Here is a 13,757-nt window from a genome sequence, read left to right as displayed (position 1 = left end):
TGATCCAAGCCAACTTCAAGTGTCTGCCACGAAAAATAAATTCAGCAAAATAGTTGATATCCAGTCCACGTATGTGATATCTTTATAAATTTTGAATATTCTATCAAGTCTAGAATTCATTGGTACAGATGAAAAATATTTTGATCTATAATTTATCTAATAGTTTAATTAATAGTTACTAGTTTTTCTGTGAGCCCAGAGTAAAAAAAAAATTGACTACCGGTAGATATTGAGAACACCATTTGACATTTTTAATAGTTGTTGATTTCAATATGATTTATTGTTACTTTATGATACATGTATTTATTAAAACTTACGTAGCTTTAACAGTAAAATGTAATGGCACGAAAAGACATGTCTGGAACGCAAGATACATAATTGTTGAAAAATATAATTTTATCATACATGTATACATGTAGAGGTAGAATCACATCGTCAGGAAATGAGCTGGTATTAAAATGCATGCACTATCTTAGTTTTAGGCCTCATCTTACCTTAACTTTCATTCACATCTTGTTGAAATTATGTATAATTGGAGCAAGTGCTTTAAAATACCAGTACATTTTCATAATCAGTTGCCAACTATATTTTTGGTATATTGCCATACATACATGTAGGCCTGTATAGGGAGGGGGGGGGGTGGTACAACACATGACATCAGCCATTAAACATTAAACATTTAGGCGTATACACCTGTAGGTATGATAAGAAGTTAGCTGAATGCCAGAATTTGTGTTTTAAAAAAAACCTTTCATTTTAACCAAGTTAAAGAGAGTGAGTGATGAGTAGGCAGGAAAAGCCATTCATCTGTATCCTTCCGGCTTGTACTTGAACGAACTTAGGGAATTTTTTTAAATGGAGGAAATGTTTCAAGTACATTGTAAAATGTAAACAGCTTGTTTTATCACCAAGCTGTTTTGATCCAACCACAATGCAAGTAGAATAAAGTTTGAAGACAATGTAGACTTTATTCTACAGTACATTAAATACCTCACGGAAAGGAACTGTTATGGGGGATTTATATGTCATTTATAAAATCCTTTAGAATAGTAGGAACAAACATAATCAAACGTGATTGTCATTTAAACCCTGAAATCGCGCTTACCTACATGTACATGTGGGTACAAGCCAAGAAAAGTCAACAAAATGTGCGGTGTGATTGCTCTGAAAATCATATCAATGACATGGGTTTTAGAGATAACAGGAGGATGGCTTTTAGAGCAAAACAAAGTCTATCAGATTTCAGATCCTCAATGACACTAGAAGAACCTTAAATCAAAAGTAGGTCACATGATCATAGGAGCAATGATTGTGATATCCTTATACTTAGGAAACATATATACATGTATATACATTTACTCGTACTGTAAACGATGTTATTTTCGCGTGATTAATTTTTCTCGCTGATCGTCGCCAAAACATATTAGCTGGTTCTTAAACTCGCGTTGCATGCAATTAAGCCCTTTCAAAACACACATTTTTGTGTAAGAAGTCATGCTTATATATTTTGCCGATCTTAGCGCGAAATTTGCGAAAATTAATGTACCTGTACCACAAATATTTCTACTTTTTAGGTGTTTGCCTTGGTCTTGTACTACAGTGTTCAAGTTCTTCTTTATTTGACTAACTTTTCCTCCACAAAAAAATGTTTTAATTAATACATAGATTGTACTTTGAATTTAGACTACACACGTACATTTATATGTAGAATGGGTGACACCGTAATTTAGCCCAGTTGGAAGGCTATGACAATTTGAATTTTCATGGATATTATCCCCAAATGTCATAAAACAAAACTAACACATCATAAGGACAGCTATTTGCATCAATAAGTAGGTGTTTTTCTTAAATTTCATATATGCTCAGTATACGGGTAGCTGCATTTTTATTACATGGCTTATGTAAGAAATTTTCAAAGAAGGCACTCAAAATGGTAATATGAGACTAATTTATGACCAATAACAGATGACTAATTGACTGCAGAAAGAGCTTTCAGGAGACCATAGTTTGTTAACATCTCTCTTTTAGTTCAGTTTGCATAATAATAGTTCCTTTGCAGCTAAGTGCCAGCGCTGCAACTTTAGATTACATACTAAATGCATATCCCTCCTATATTCGTGGCAGTCAGATGTATGTATTGTGATTAATAAGATATTTTTAAAGTAAAAGAAACTAAAGGAATTTTAACTTGATTACACAAAAAAACTTTATGTAATGTGTTCTTTGAATGTAAAAGGTGCCTGCATAGCTCCACTACCAGGTCAACATGGTTTGGGAAGAGGAATAGGATATTCAAAGGTCTGAATTAACCAGGTTTAGCTCCTCAAATTGAGACCAATTTAATCATCTTATCATCATCATCATCATCATCATCATCGTCTTGTATGTTAGATGTATATTAAAATATAATAAAGAATCTTCTTGATTTGACAATCTACCTTTGTGGGGTATTATATGTACCGGTAGGTAGTTTTTTTAATCGATTTAATTTTTGTTTATGTAGTGAAATTTGTGGAAAATTGAAGTATATGTATGAGTATATGTTAACTATTACAGAATGTTGTTATCTCATCTGATTTCAATTTCCACATGACTTTACAGGAAGTGCCAGTGCCACTGCTCAGCCAGTCAACACCCACTCTGCACAACCCACCAGGAACTTCACAAAGCAGAGGCCTCCCTCTTCACAGCAGCAGCAGCCAAGACAGTATCAACAGCCCAACAACAGACGAGGAGACAGGGACAGGGATGGGGACTACAATCGAGGTCGACCCCACCCAAGGGGGCATCCCGGGGAGGGGAGGGGCGGGGACGGGGCCAGGCCTGGAAGACAGCAACCAACCAGTGCAGCTTCTCACCATTTGCCAGCAGAGTCAGGTACAGCACATTCTGGTTTGAATCTTTCAAAGGAAAAACAGAAAAACATTTTGATGTACCACTGTATTATATTTAGAAATATATATGATACCTCCAGCTTGTGATGTACAAACAAATTCCAGTCAAGTTTGTAACCTATATCATTTCATCCCTTATATTTCCCTAAGTTTTAATTTTAAAGCCCCACTGCACTACTTATAGCTACTTGCACCCTCTATATCAAACAATGCCTAAGCGGTACCTGTTGGTCCCCCATGATCCCCTTTTTCTTATGTTAATTGAGAGGTGATTTGATGAGATAGCCACCTGTCAGTGGCCTTGCAGGGAGGTCTAATCCCCCTGGCCAAACTAGTGCAGACGGTGGTCTTTAATTGAAGTCATATTACTGATAGATAATTTTCTGGCAGTACTTTCTGTGTTCCCCATAGATTTCCTTTATGTTATTACTATTTTGACATGTTCTACCAGTTGCATCTCACCAATGTTTCAGTTCAAGATTGACTGAAGATCGTAATAACTTCTTGAAAGTAACTGCCACTTCTATGCTATCTCCGAACAGGTAAACAACGTTCTGAAAAGGGTCACCCCTCTCATAAAACCTCACCTCATGATGACATGGTAGAGAGGTTACTGCCAGCGGAGAGCAGTGAGAAGGTCCATCATATAGACAGTGAACTACACTACCAAGATGCTGCCAAAGCAAAGAAATTAGGTCAGTTGATATTTTATTAAACCATTCCCCAAAAGGCCAAAATAGTTAGCATACAGCTTTAAAAGTAGTCACTATTTTGAAGAATGAAGCTTTATTTGACCAAAGAATATAACCCTGTTTTAAAATGGTGTATAACCCTCTGTAGACAGTATTATTGTTTTGAAGGATGATTGTTAAATATTTATAAAAAAAAAATATTTGTATGGATATCTGGTCGGGGGGGGGGGGGGGGTGCTGAGTTTGAATATATTGCATGAGATGGCGTAAATGAATTTCAATAGAATGGGGTTTAGTTCAGTTTATGTCGACATGTGCTGAATATAAAGTAGCATAAGAATCTCCCTTAATTGATACCGAGTTTGCAGTTGGTGATACATGTAATACTGTGCATATTTTAAATTGTCTTCTATATTTCATTAACATTTGCATCATTGATTAGAATGGAATATAACATTTTACAAGAAATTAGCTTCAATTTAAGGTTTTGATATGATACATGGCTTTGTATTGTTATTCCTTCTTTCAAATATTAAGTAGCAGTACTAGAACGCTTCAATTTAAGGTTTTAATATGATACATGGCTTTTTATTCTTATTCCGTCTTTTAAATATACAGTAGCAGTACTAGAACGCTCAACTAAAGACCTCCACAGAACGTCAATAGCACTAACGAGACACAAAGTTATGCTGCAAGATAAACTGGACCAATCAGAGAAGAGTATACCAAAGTCCTTTGACGAGATCCAGAGGTTTTTGAACGAGAGAAAACTAACAGTTACCAATGAATTCTTAGAAGTGAAGGTAATGCACATGCATTTCTTATATTTAGATATAATTGATTTTCGTAGGAGTTTCTTTAGTGTAGGGGTGATTTTACTATGAGATTCCATTTCTGAAGAGTTTTTGTTAAAAGGGTTCGATACCTCATTAATTGATTTTTGTTCTTTGCAATTTATAACTGTAGTTTGTACCGGCCTGTAGTTACTTTAAACTGTGAATGAAGATACTCACCTTTTAGATAAGTCAAATTTAAATGATGCTTTTTGGGAAGAGAATAAAGTTTCCATTTGATCTCTCTTCATAGTACATGTACATCTCATCTTTTCAAAATATTAAATGTTAGGTTCAAATTTAATGACAAATAGTTGATGACATGGGCATGTTCTTTTGGAATCTATGATATCTATTTTTAATTTTAAAAAGATTTTAAAAAAGATTTAAAAAAAGAAAAATCATATTATGTATTATATTTTCATTAAGAGGTTAAAGTCTGTTATTTTTTTTGTATTGGCAGTTGGTGTTGCTAATAACTCCTTCAGGGCTTGGTTAACTGGAATACCAGTTTTCTACGCTATACTATGTTGGTCTGACTTCATGTGCTATCCATATTACCAAAGCTCTTTACCATTTTGTTCTGGTTTTGTATCTGCAGCAAGAGGCAACTGAGATGTTGGTGGCTCGTGAGGAGCAGGCTAAAGAACTTGAAAGGAAGACTCGTAGAGCAGCTACCATGACAGAGGTGGAAGTCCTAGAACTACGAGCCGAGATCAAGGTACATGCATGACATTAAATCGATCAAATTGTGTCCTGCTATTTTTTTTAAAACTCACTTCAAACACGGAATAATTTTCCTGGTATCGCATCGCAATTTGCTATGCATTTTTGCATGACTGCTATACAAAATATCTTTTATGTAGCAGTTTTCTTCCATAGAAATGTACAGAATTTCATTTGAAATATTTATCCATCGCCTGAAATTGCTAATCAAAAAATTTGAGGAAAATTATTCCCTGAAACATGTTGCAATTTGTATGAAGCTGATCAATCGTGATTTCCCAATGAGGCTTCTTTACTTTTCTTTGAAACTTCAATAATGTCTGCCATGAGCTAGGCGAGTTAGCTATGCCATACTTCCAACAGTACAATATAGACCTCTGTATTCCATTGTCCTGTTGCATAAACTGACCATTGATCGTAACTTTGCCATTGGTGGTAACTTGCATGGAAGCATTGATTTGATTGGCTGTGGAGGGATGTTTCCATCAATTGTAAGTTTTACGCAACAGGGCCCATAAGTAATTTGACATTGTCGTTCTCAACAGGTGTACAGATGAAAAACTCTTTGAAGAGTAAGTCTTGTGTTGATGACTTCTCAATCATGCATTATTCAATACCTGATCACATGACTGAGTCACAAGCTATAATTCAGGGACTCTAGTTCCAGTATAACCTCCATAAGCAAAGCCTTGACCCATTCTGTGAAAATCAGTACACACTGAATATGTCCTATCTATCCTATCTATCCTATCTAAAACATAGGTACCAACATTTATATAACCATGTACTTGTACAGAAAATGAGGTTAGTAGGGTATATTCTACCATTGATGTACAGATGGCTCAGATAATGTTCTGAGATACCACTCTTTTGTTATTTACTTTGTTTGCCTTTTGAAATAAAAGACCACTTCCACAAGGACTTCAGTGTTGTATATTGCAACAGCCGACTCAAGTCTGATGACCTGTAAGATTGTTACAAAGTTTGACCAAAAGTTGTGTGGTTTCTTTTCCTTGACAGATTGAAAATGTTTGCTCAAAGTAGTTTTAAAGGTAAAGACCAGTTATGGTCATGCGATTGCATTGTGAAAGAAACGTTGTGGAATCGATCAGAAAAGGTTGATCATCTAGCATCAAGCATCTGCAAGGTTCTGGAATCGTCAAAATGATAAGAAATTTGGCCCGTTCTTCGTAAAGTTACAAGCACTATACACAGAAAGATGTATATGGGACTACCCTATATCTCTCACAGACCATGAGAGAAACAAATTTACCAAATATATGAATTAGTAGGCGGTTTCCCGGCAAATTTTTTATCATCATGTATTAGTCAAAACATATTCTTTCACATGATTGGTAATGAGAGCTTCCATTTCATATTTTGAAATTGGGGCGTTTCCAATACTGGTCTTTACCTTTAAATGCCTTGGAAGATTGTAGTGCAGTGCAGCATACACTAGGTAGAGGGATATTTCTGCGCAATATTGTATTTGTAAAAATCTATGGAAAAAAAAAAAAGTTTCATTCCAATATTTCCATGTTTGCAGCACTTGTTTTTCTCTTCTCATTCTGAGAGATAAAATCTTTTACAAATTGAATTAGAGTGTTGTTTCCACCTCTCTATGATGTGTTACTTCACGACTGATTGATACTGTTTGGATAATGTGAGACTTGTGAGACAGAGAAATTGAAGTAGGCACATAAGGTCTTCCTGTCTGTGTTTACCAGTCATTCTATGAGGGAAGTAAGGGGGAACTTCTCAGTGGGGGAGCATCATATTGGTCCTTCCTTTCAACATTACAGCTCATTGGGTGGGTTGCTCTGACCAACCTCATTTGTTGAGACTAGCCCGAGTCGTGATTCATCTTTTTAAAGGGTAGCCCGGTTGTCGAGAATCGGTCGGGCTTTGATGCCCTAATAAATTTGTACATTTTTGACAACAGTATAGATGTTTCATCCGATTTGTACATACCTAAAACTTAGCTTGGAATTTCACTCATCATGCTGGGTGAAATTTCATCCCAAATTCATTCTCCAATATAGTATATTTATATCATTTCAATATTAAAGACTATCTATTATTGGATTACCGGTACAGCTGTTTTTATAAATTAATTTTGCTTTTAAATAGCTAGTGAATCACTGTGAGTGTTTTTCTTCTCAAGCATGTAAGTGAGGCCATGTTCATGATCAAACATTTGGGATTGCAATTCCATATGTGACCAAACATGTTTGGGGAAAAAAAGGCTCTGAGAATTGAACTATTTTTGGATGAAAATGAACATGAATTTATCATTAGACATTCTTAAATTAAAGATTTTCTATTGGAGAATGAGTTTTGGCATGAAATCTCATCCAGTCTAAAACATTGAATTGTAGCCCTCTTTCTGATCTGCTCTAGCCAAGTTTTAGGTACGTATGAAATAAATGTAGAAATTAGTGCGTTGGATGAGAGAAAATGGATCCAGACTCGATCATCACGACCGGCGCGAAGTTTACATAATGAAACAGCTCTTTATCAATTATTTTCTCTTCTTTTCTTTGATCTAGCAATTCGTATCAGATCGGAAGGTGGATGAGGAGATCGGCAAGGCTCTGAGATACACATGGAATCCAGACAAGCTTATTGACGTAAGAATTTGATATCAACTTGTTATATTGAATATTTTTGCAATTCATAATAATTTCCATGCCATAACTTGATGCATTTTATATGCATTTTACATGAACTCTTAAAGGGAAGTCCACCATGATATTCAGTTGGTTTTAGAAGCAGAAAAATGAGAGGAACAGGTCAGTGAAAGTTTGAGAAGATTCTGAATAAAGATAAGAACGTTATGAATTCTAGAAGTCGCAATCAATCAAACACAAATTAGCAACTGTACAACATATCTCGCGAGCTCCTATCCATTTTGCTCTATTCTAAAGAAATACAACATTTTTTATTTCCCCTCATCAAAATTTGTAATCATACATGCACCCTATTTGGATTATTAGGATTATTAGGATTATTGCATATATGTTTCTATTCAACCCCTGTATGGAAAAGTCTATTCAGTCATCAATAACAAAGAAAATGAAGGTTTATGAAATTTTATGTACAGAGCAATTTGGAGATGAGCTTGCAAGATTCATTGCATCTGCTCAAGCTTTCCACCAACCTTTTCCTCTTAATTCTTTTCAACTTAATATCAGGGTGAAATTCCCTTTAATGTTACAAGTAAACAGATAATTACACTCTTTTTCATATGAATGACAAAGTACAAGTATAGGAAACATAGCGACATAGCACAGAAACGTGATGGATTCAATAGGTTTTAAAGTCTTGTAATATTGTTAGAGTCATTATGATCTATTAAAAGAAGGTCATTGGCCCCTTGACCTATTGATCCTGGTCTTCATGTCTTTATCTGGTTTGATTTTTCCTTGAGCAGCTGATCAAGAACTTTGCTGAGGTCATCCCCGTCCAGCACCATTACACCACCCGACGTCCTTCCATCTCGTCCCTCTCCAGCATCAACACCATGTCCAGAACCACCTCGGTCAGTGAGGACCATGGAGGACCACTCTCTGCCCGTAGTATCTCCCTCACCGAGAGCCAGGACTCTGCCACCCTGGGGGGCAAACCTCGTCCGTCAAACGATATCGATATGAAAGCTGAGGTGGCCGAGATGGCAGCCAAGCTACAGAGGTCCATGACACAGGTTAGCTATTAATGTGTACTCTTTGATTGTTTTTTCTGTTTACACTGATCTGTTTGTACAACTTGAAGGGATGCCAGTTTTTGGGCCCTGGCGAGTTATTTTCAGACCAAAGTTTAGGCTCTTTTGTGTATAAAATAGCCCATTCTAGGTGATTTTCAGGCCCTCTGATCAATTCTAACTGGCATCCCTGTACTTACATTGTAGTTGTGGTTTTTTAATTCCCTTTTATCAAAGAAATCTTTGGAACCTTTGACAACTCAGGCCCAAATAATTTCAAGAAACCTGCTTTATGGTTATTTTTGACATCATTCATTGTATTTTCTATTTGTCTATAAAGGTGTGTTTGGATTGTACAGTATGAATGTGGAGATCGAAAGAATCACACATTGCCAAAAGTTATACACTGTACTCATGTTCATTTAATTGCCGTAGAGTGGATATTTCAAAAAGGTAATTGTTTTAAACCATTTGAGACCTGCAGGTCCATGTAGTCTGAAAACATGATTCAATCTTTTGAAATGCTCATTTGAAAATGAACCTACTGCAATGGGTCTAAGCAACTGATTTTTTTTTAATGAAGTAAAAAGATTACAGGTGTAGAATACATGTTGCTTGAAATCAACTAATTAATGATATGTAGTGAAGGTCACAATGTTGCAAGGTTATTTCCAGGCACATGAGAACATTGGTTATATGTTATTTAATCACTGGAAATACAATGAAAGGTCAGACTGACACTTTCATTTCGTTCCTATAATTAATACTTATGTTTTTTTATATCCATACAGGGCCGAAAAGGAGGAGCCAGGAACCAAACGGGACCAAACCCTGATAATCAGAAGAGCGGTGATAGGTCACAACAGCCCAACAGAGGCCAAGGGAAAGCGCAAGGTCAGCAGCAACCCCAACACCAGGGTCAAGGGGGACCAAACCCCAACAAGCAAGGTCGAAGCCAGAACAGGCAGGATAAGCCTCAAGGTCAATCTGGTTCAAGGCAGGGTCAGCAGGGGTCAAAACAAGGTCCAGTGTCACAGCAAGGCCAGCCCCCGAAAGATCAGAGGCCCCAAGGTCAGAGGCCTCAAGGTCAAAGACCACAAGGTCAGAGGCCACAAGGTCAAGGTCCAAGGCAGGGTCAGCAACAGCAGCAGAGAAATGAAAATGAGGAGCATGATGGACAGAAGAAGGAGAATAGGAATGCCAAGAGACGGCAGAGCCGCAAGCAGAAAGAGCGTAAGCAACCAGATACCGATGAAGCATCCAATCCACAGGCTCCAAAGGCCACCTCTGTGCCAGAGGATAAGCCAGAAGAGAAGCAAGCAGATAAAAGAACAGAAGTTAGTAGTAATGTGCCTGTCGCTGTCTCAGCTCCAGCTGATAGTCCTCAACCTAGCGAAGTCCCCAAAGTGGTTGATGTGCCAACAGAGACTGGACAGGAAAAGCAAGATCCTCAACCTAGCGTAGCCCCCAAAGTAGTTGATGTGCCAACAGAAGCTGGACAGGATAAGCAAGGTCCTCAAGCTAGCGAAGTCCCCAAGGAGGTTGATGTGCCAACAGAGATTGGACAGGAAAAGCAAGATCCTCAACCTAGCGAAGTTCCTGAAGTGGTTGATGTGCCAACAGAGACTGGACAGGAAAAGCAAGATCCTCAACCTAGCGAAGTTCCTAAAGTGGTTGATGTGCCAACAGAGATTGGACAGGAAAAGCAAGAGGTGAAGCAGGAGTCTGTCAGTGATAGTCATCTGAAGGAAGATGAGAACGTAATAGAGGAGCCTCTCCCGTCCAATGAGATAGACAGTGGGAAAGTAAATGGAGAGATGAAGGAAGAGCATGAGCCAAAGATGACCAACGGACCTTTGAAGAATGGAGATGTCAACATGAATGGGGATATCAAGATCAACGGAGATGTACCCCATGTAAACGGGGACATCATCCCTGATGATGAAGTCAATGGAGACGTAGATGCCCCTCTCCCACAGAGAGAGATCAAGTCTCGCCGCTCACAGAAGATAGAGAATGTAGTCAAAGAAACCAGCACCCTCAATGGAGATGCTGAGCAAACAGAGAGAGAAATTGAGTAATAGTGCTTCGTTTAAATCTAGAGAGGAAAGCTGACCAAATCTACGGGAAGAAATTCCTGAAATTATTGTTTTCACTCTCTACAAAATTGAATGATTAAAGTGAATCATATATTCAAGCATATCTGTAGTGATGCTGCCATGTTCATGAAATGCTGATTTAAATACAACCAAATGTGTGAGAAACACTCATTTGTTATATATTTTAAGAAATTGTCCTGTAGACAGATCTGTCTGTGCCCAAAATTGAGCTTAATGGAAGCAACAATAATGGTTCAGTTCATAATCTTGCAAAATATGCTGCTATCTGTAGATGGAAGAATCAAAGAACTTAAATCATTGTTTTGTTGAAAGGCACTTTTTTTTCAAATTATCTGTTCATGTTGTTTTTCAATAGGATTTGTTAATATAGATTTCTGTGTTGATGGGCAACACCATGGGTTTAGATAAGTGTTATGGGTTATTCTATTCCTGCTCCAATCAACACAAAACATATATACTTAAACATGTACCTTGAATGTATTCCAGCCAATGAGCAACGAGAGAGACCCTTCAATTTACCAGTCTTTCAAAATGCTTGTTATTACGATTCCTGACATAAACAGTCAATAGCATTGATTTCATTATAACCGTGATATTATGTCTTTGGGGACTGCATATGCTGAATAGTTTTCTATGAAAGAGCTGCACACATGCCTTTATATACTAGCTCCTAACTGTTACAAACATTATAATAAATTTATTTTTGTAATCCTTTTAATCTATTATCCAAGACAATGTGACACTCTACACAGTTCTGAGTGCATTATTTTCAAAATCTAAGTCTTTTTGCTACAAATGTCTCTTTTTTTCAATAGCATGCTGCAATCAATATCATAGTACAATAATTTTCGTTCTATGCATTTTCATCTCTGCTTCATGCGATGAGGCGTCTTGAAATGGTTGAACTTTATTTTCCAGTATTTCTGATACGCCTATATGCGTGATTGTAAATAAAATCAGATTATGATATATTTTGCTTCCTTATTTTCATGTTGATATAAAGTTTATATTTTAGTTATCATTTTTGTTGATGATTATTTAGATTTTGGAAAATTATATTTAATGGGACATTCGTGGCTGATTTCTTGCAACTGCTTGATAGAATTTCCGTTCTTCATAATTTCTTTTTTCTCCTTGTAATTCAAGGGTTTTCATTTTGTTCTCTTAATTGATATATATATAGATATATTTATCTACTCCTGATAATTACTGAAAGTCAGCCTTAGGCCAGTCATCTCAATATATTTTTTTATAGCAGAAGAAAAGATCTGCTATGTAGAGTCTCATTGTCATCATGATTGCCTGGAAATCAGTCTGGGATTACATCGAAAGATTTTTTATTTGCAGATTTACACTGTAGAGCTGAGAATGTATGGCAGTCATTATTTTTCATGAATTAGTATTTTTCAGATATCGTCCAGATTTCTTTGCCAAATTGGTGTTGCATGTACTTTATACGGTAGAGGTGAATACAAAATGTACATGTAAAACATATCGATAGTTTAGGTTTCATAATATATTTTCATGTAGAAAAATATGTATACATTTATTCAATCACTTACTTAGATTGTCATATTTTTTTCTCTCAAAATGATATTGAAGAAAAAAAATCTGCTCAGGTATGTTAACAATAAAGTAAGAGTGTAAAAACAGTATACAACATAAATGATACTTAATTCTATTTTGTAATGATTTCATCTACGATATCAAACACTGCTGTACAGAAAGAAATTCATTTATATATATGTGTATATAGAAAAAAGGAATGGTAGAAAGAGAAACTGGATAGGTGCGTGACCTGGTATGGAATGATGTAATGGGTCATTACTCTTGGCACAACAATGGATATTGAGGAAGGAGAACTCATTGCTATAGGAAGCACAGTTTTAAAGATTTAGCTCAGTTGAATGCATCTGTCACTTCTCTATTATGTTTTCTTGTACATTCATGCTCATGACATGACGTAAATAGAAAGGTAGTATGTTGCTAGAGCACTTCACATGAAATACAATAGTAAACATTGAAGCTAAATTTGTAGATTCCAAGTGTATTATGATGTGACTTTTCTTTTCGCTTCCTCTCATTTTGCACTTCAATTTCATTTCAAGTTTTGACTTGTGTTTATACTGACATGAATTTTAACACTTTTTAAATGTTTTTTTTTAATGTATCTTAAGTGCAAACATTTCATTTCCATGTCAGCCAAGTAGGTTTGCAATTAGAGTTGAAGCCTTGTCTATTGACATAGTTGACTGACACAAGATTCTCTCAGCCTTGTACTGCAGTCATCGACTCCAAACCAACAAAGATGGAATAAACCTTACATTACCCTGAGTAGATGATGATGATGGTGATTCTCATCAATTATATGGCACCACATCTCTGTTTAAAAGAAGCATTCAAGGTTCTTTTCTTTATTAGCAGTTGGTTTGGAGTTTATTGGGTGATGTGAATGAGGTAGTACAGTGCAATTTATGCTGCTGTTTGGTGTTTATTGTTATTGTAGATTGTATAAATAAGGCTACATTTGGATACCCTTAAGGCTAGGATATATATCAACCCTACCACTGTAGTTCAAGTAACTGGGAGTAATGGTATGGGTTCTTTCAAGTCCAATGCTGCTCTCCTATTGGTTGATATTCACATACCTAGCATGTGAATAGAACTGTCATAGTTGGAAACAATATGAAATGCCCAGCTGTATTCATTTTGAATCTGATCGGCACAAGCTCAGTAATAACACCTCAGCTGCATTTTACATCATGCATACATGCCAACTGTTCAGATTAAAG

General features: G+C 36.4%; 1 protein-coding gene across 1 annotated transcript in view; it reads left to right on the top strand.

Moving 5' to 3' along the window:
• Window positions 1–13,293, top strand: part of LOC575651 (spermatogenesis-associated serine-rich protein 2) — a 34,360-nt gene extending 21,067 nt beyond the window's left edge. Inside the window, exons 6-12 of the mRNA XM_030974682.1 lie at window positions 2,602–2,877; window positions 3,437–3,589; window positions 4,205–4,389; window positions 5,021–5,140; window positions 7,695–7,775; window positions 8,579–8,848; window positions 9,637–13,293. Of these exons, the coding sequence (XP_030830542.1) occupies window positions 2,602–2,877; window positions 3,437–3,589; window positions 4,205–4,389; window positions 5,021–5,140; window positions 7,695–7,775; window positions 8,579–8,848; window positions 9,637–10,926 (2,375 nt within the window). The 3' untranslated portion in view covers window positions 10,927–13,293. The remainder of the gene's footprint in view (window positions 1–2,601; window positions 2,878–3,436; window positions 3,590–4,204; window positions 4,390–5,020; window positions 5,141–7,694; window positions 7,776–8,578; window positions 8,849–9,636) is intronic.
• Window positions 13,294–13,757: the final 464 nt, after the last annotated feature.

This window comes from Strongylocentrotus purpuratus, unplaced genomic scaffold, assembly GCF_000002235.5.
Source record: "Strongylocentrotus purpuratus isolate Spur 01 unplaced genomic scaffold, Spur_5.0 spur5_scaffold_7, whole genome shotgun sequence".
Lineage (NCBI taxonomy): Eukaryota > Metazoa > Echinodermata > Echinoidea > Camarodonta > Strongylocentrotidae > Strongylocentrotus > Strongylocentrotus purpuratus.
Note: the sequence above shows the minus strand (reverse complement) of the source record. Positions and strands in the feature narration are given on the sequence as shown.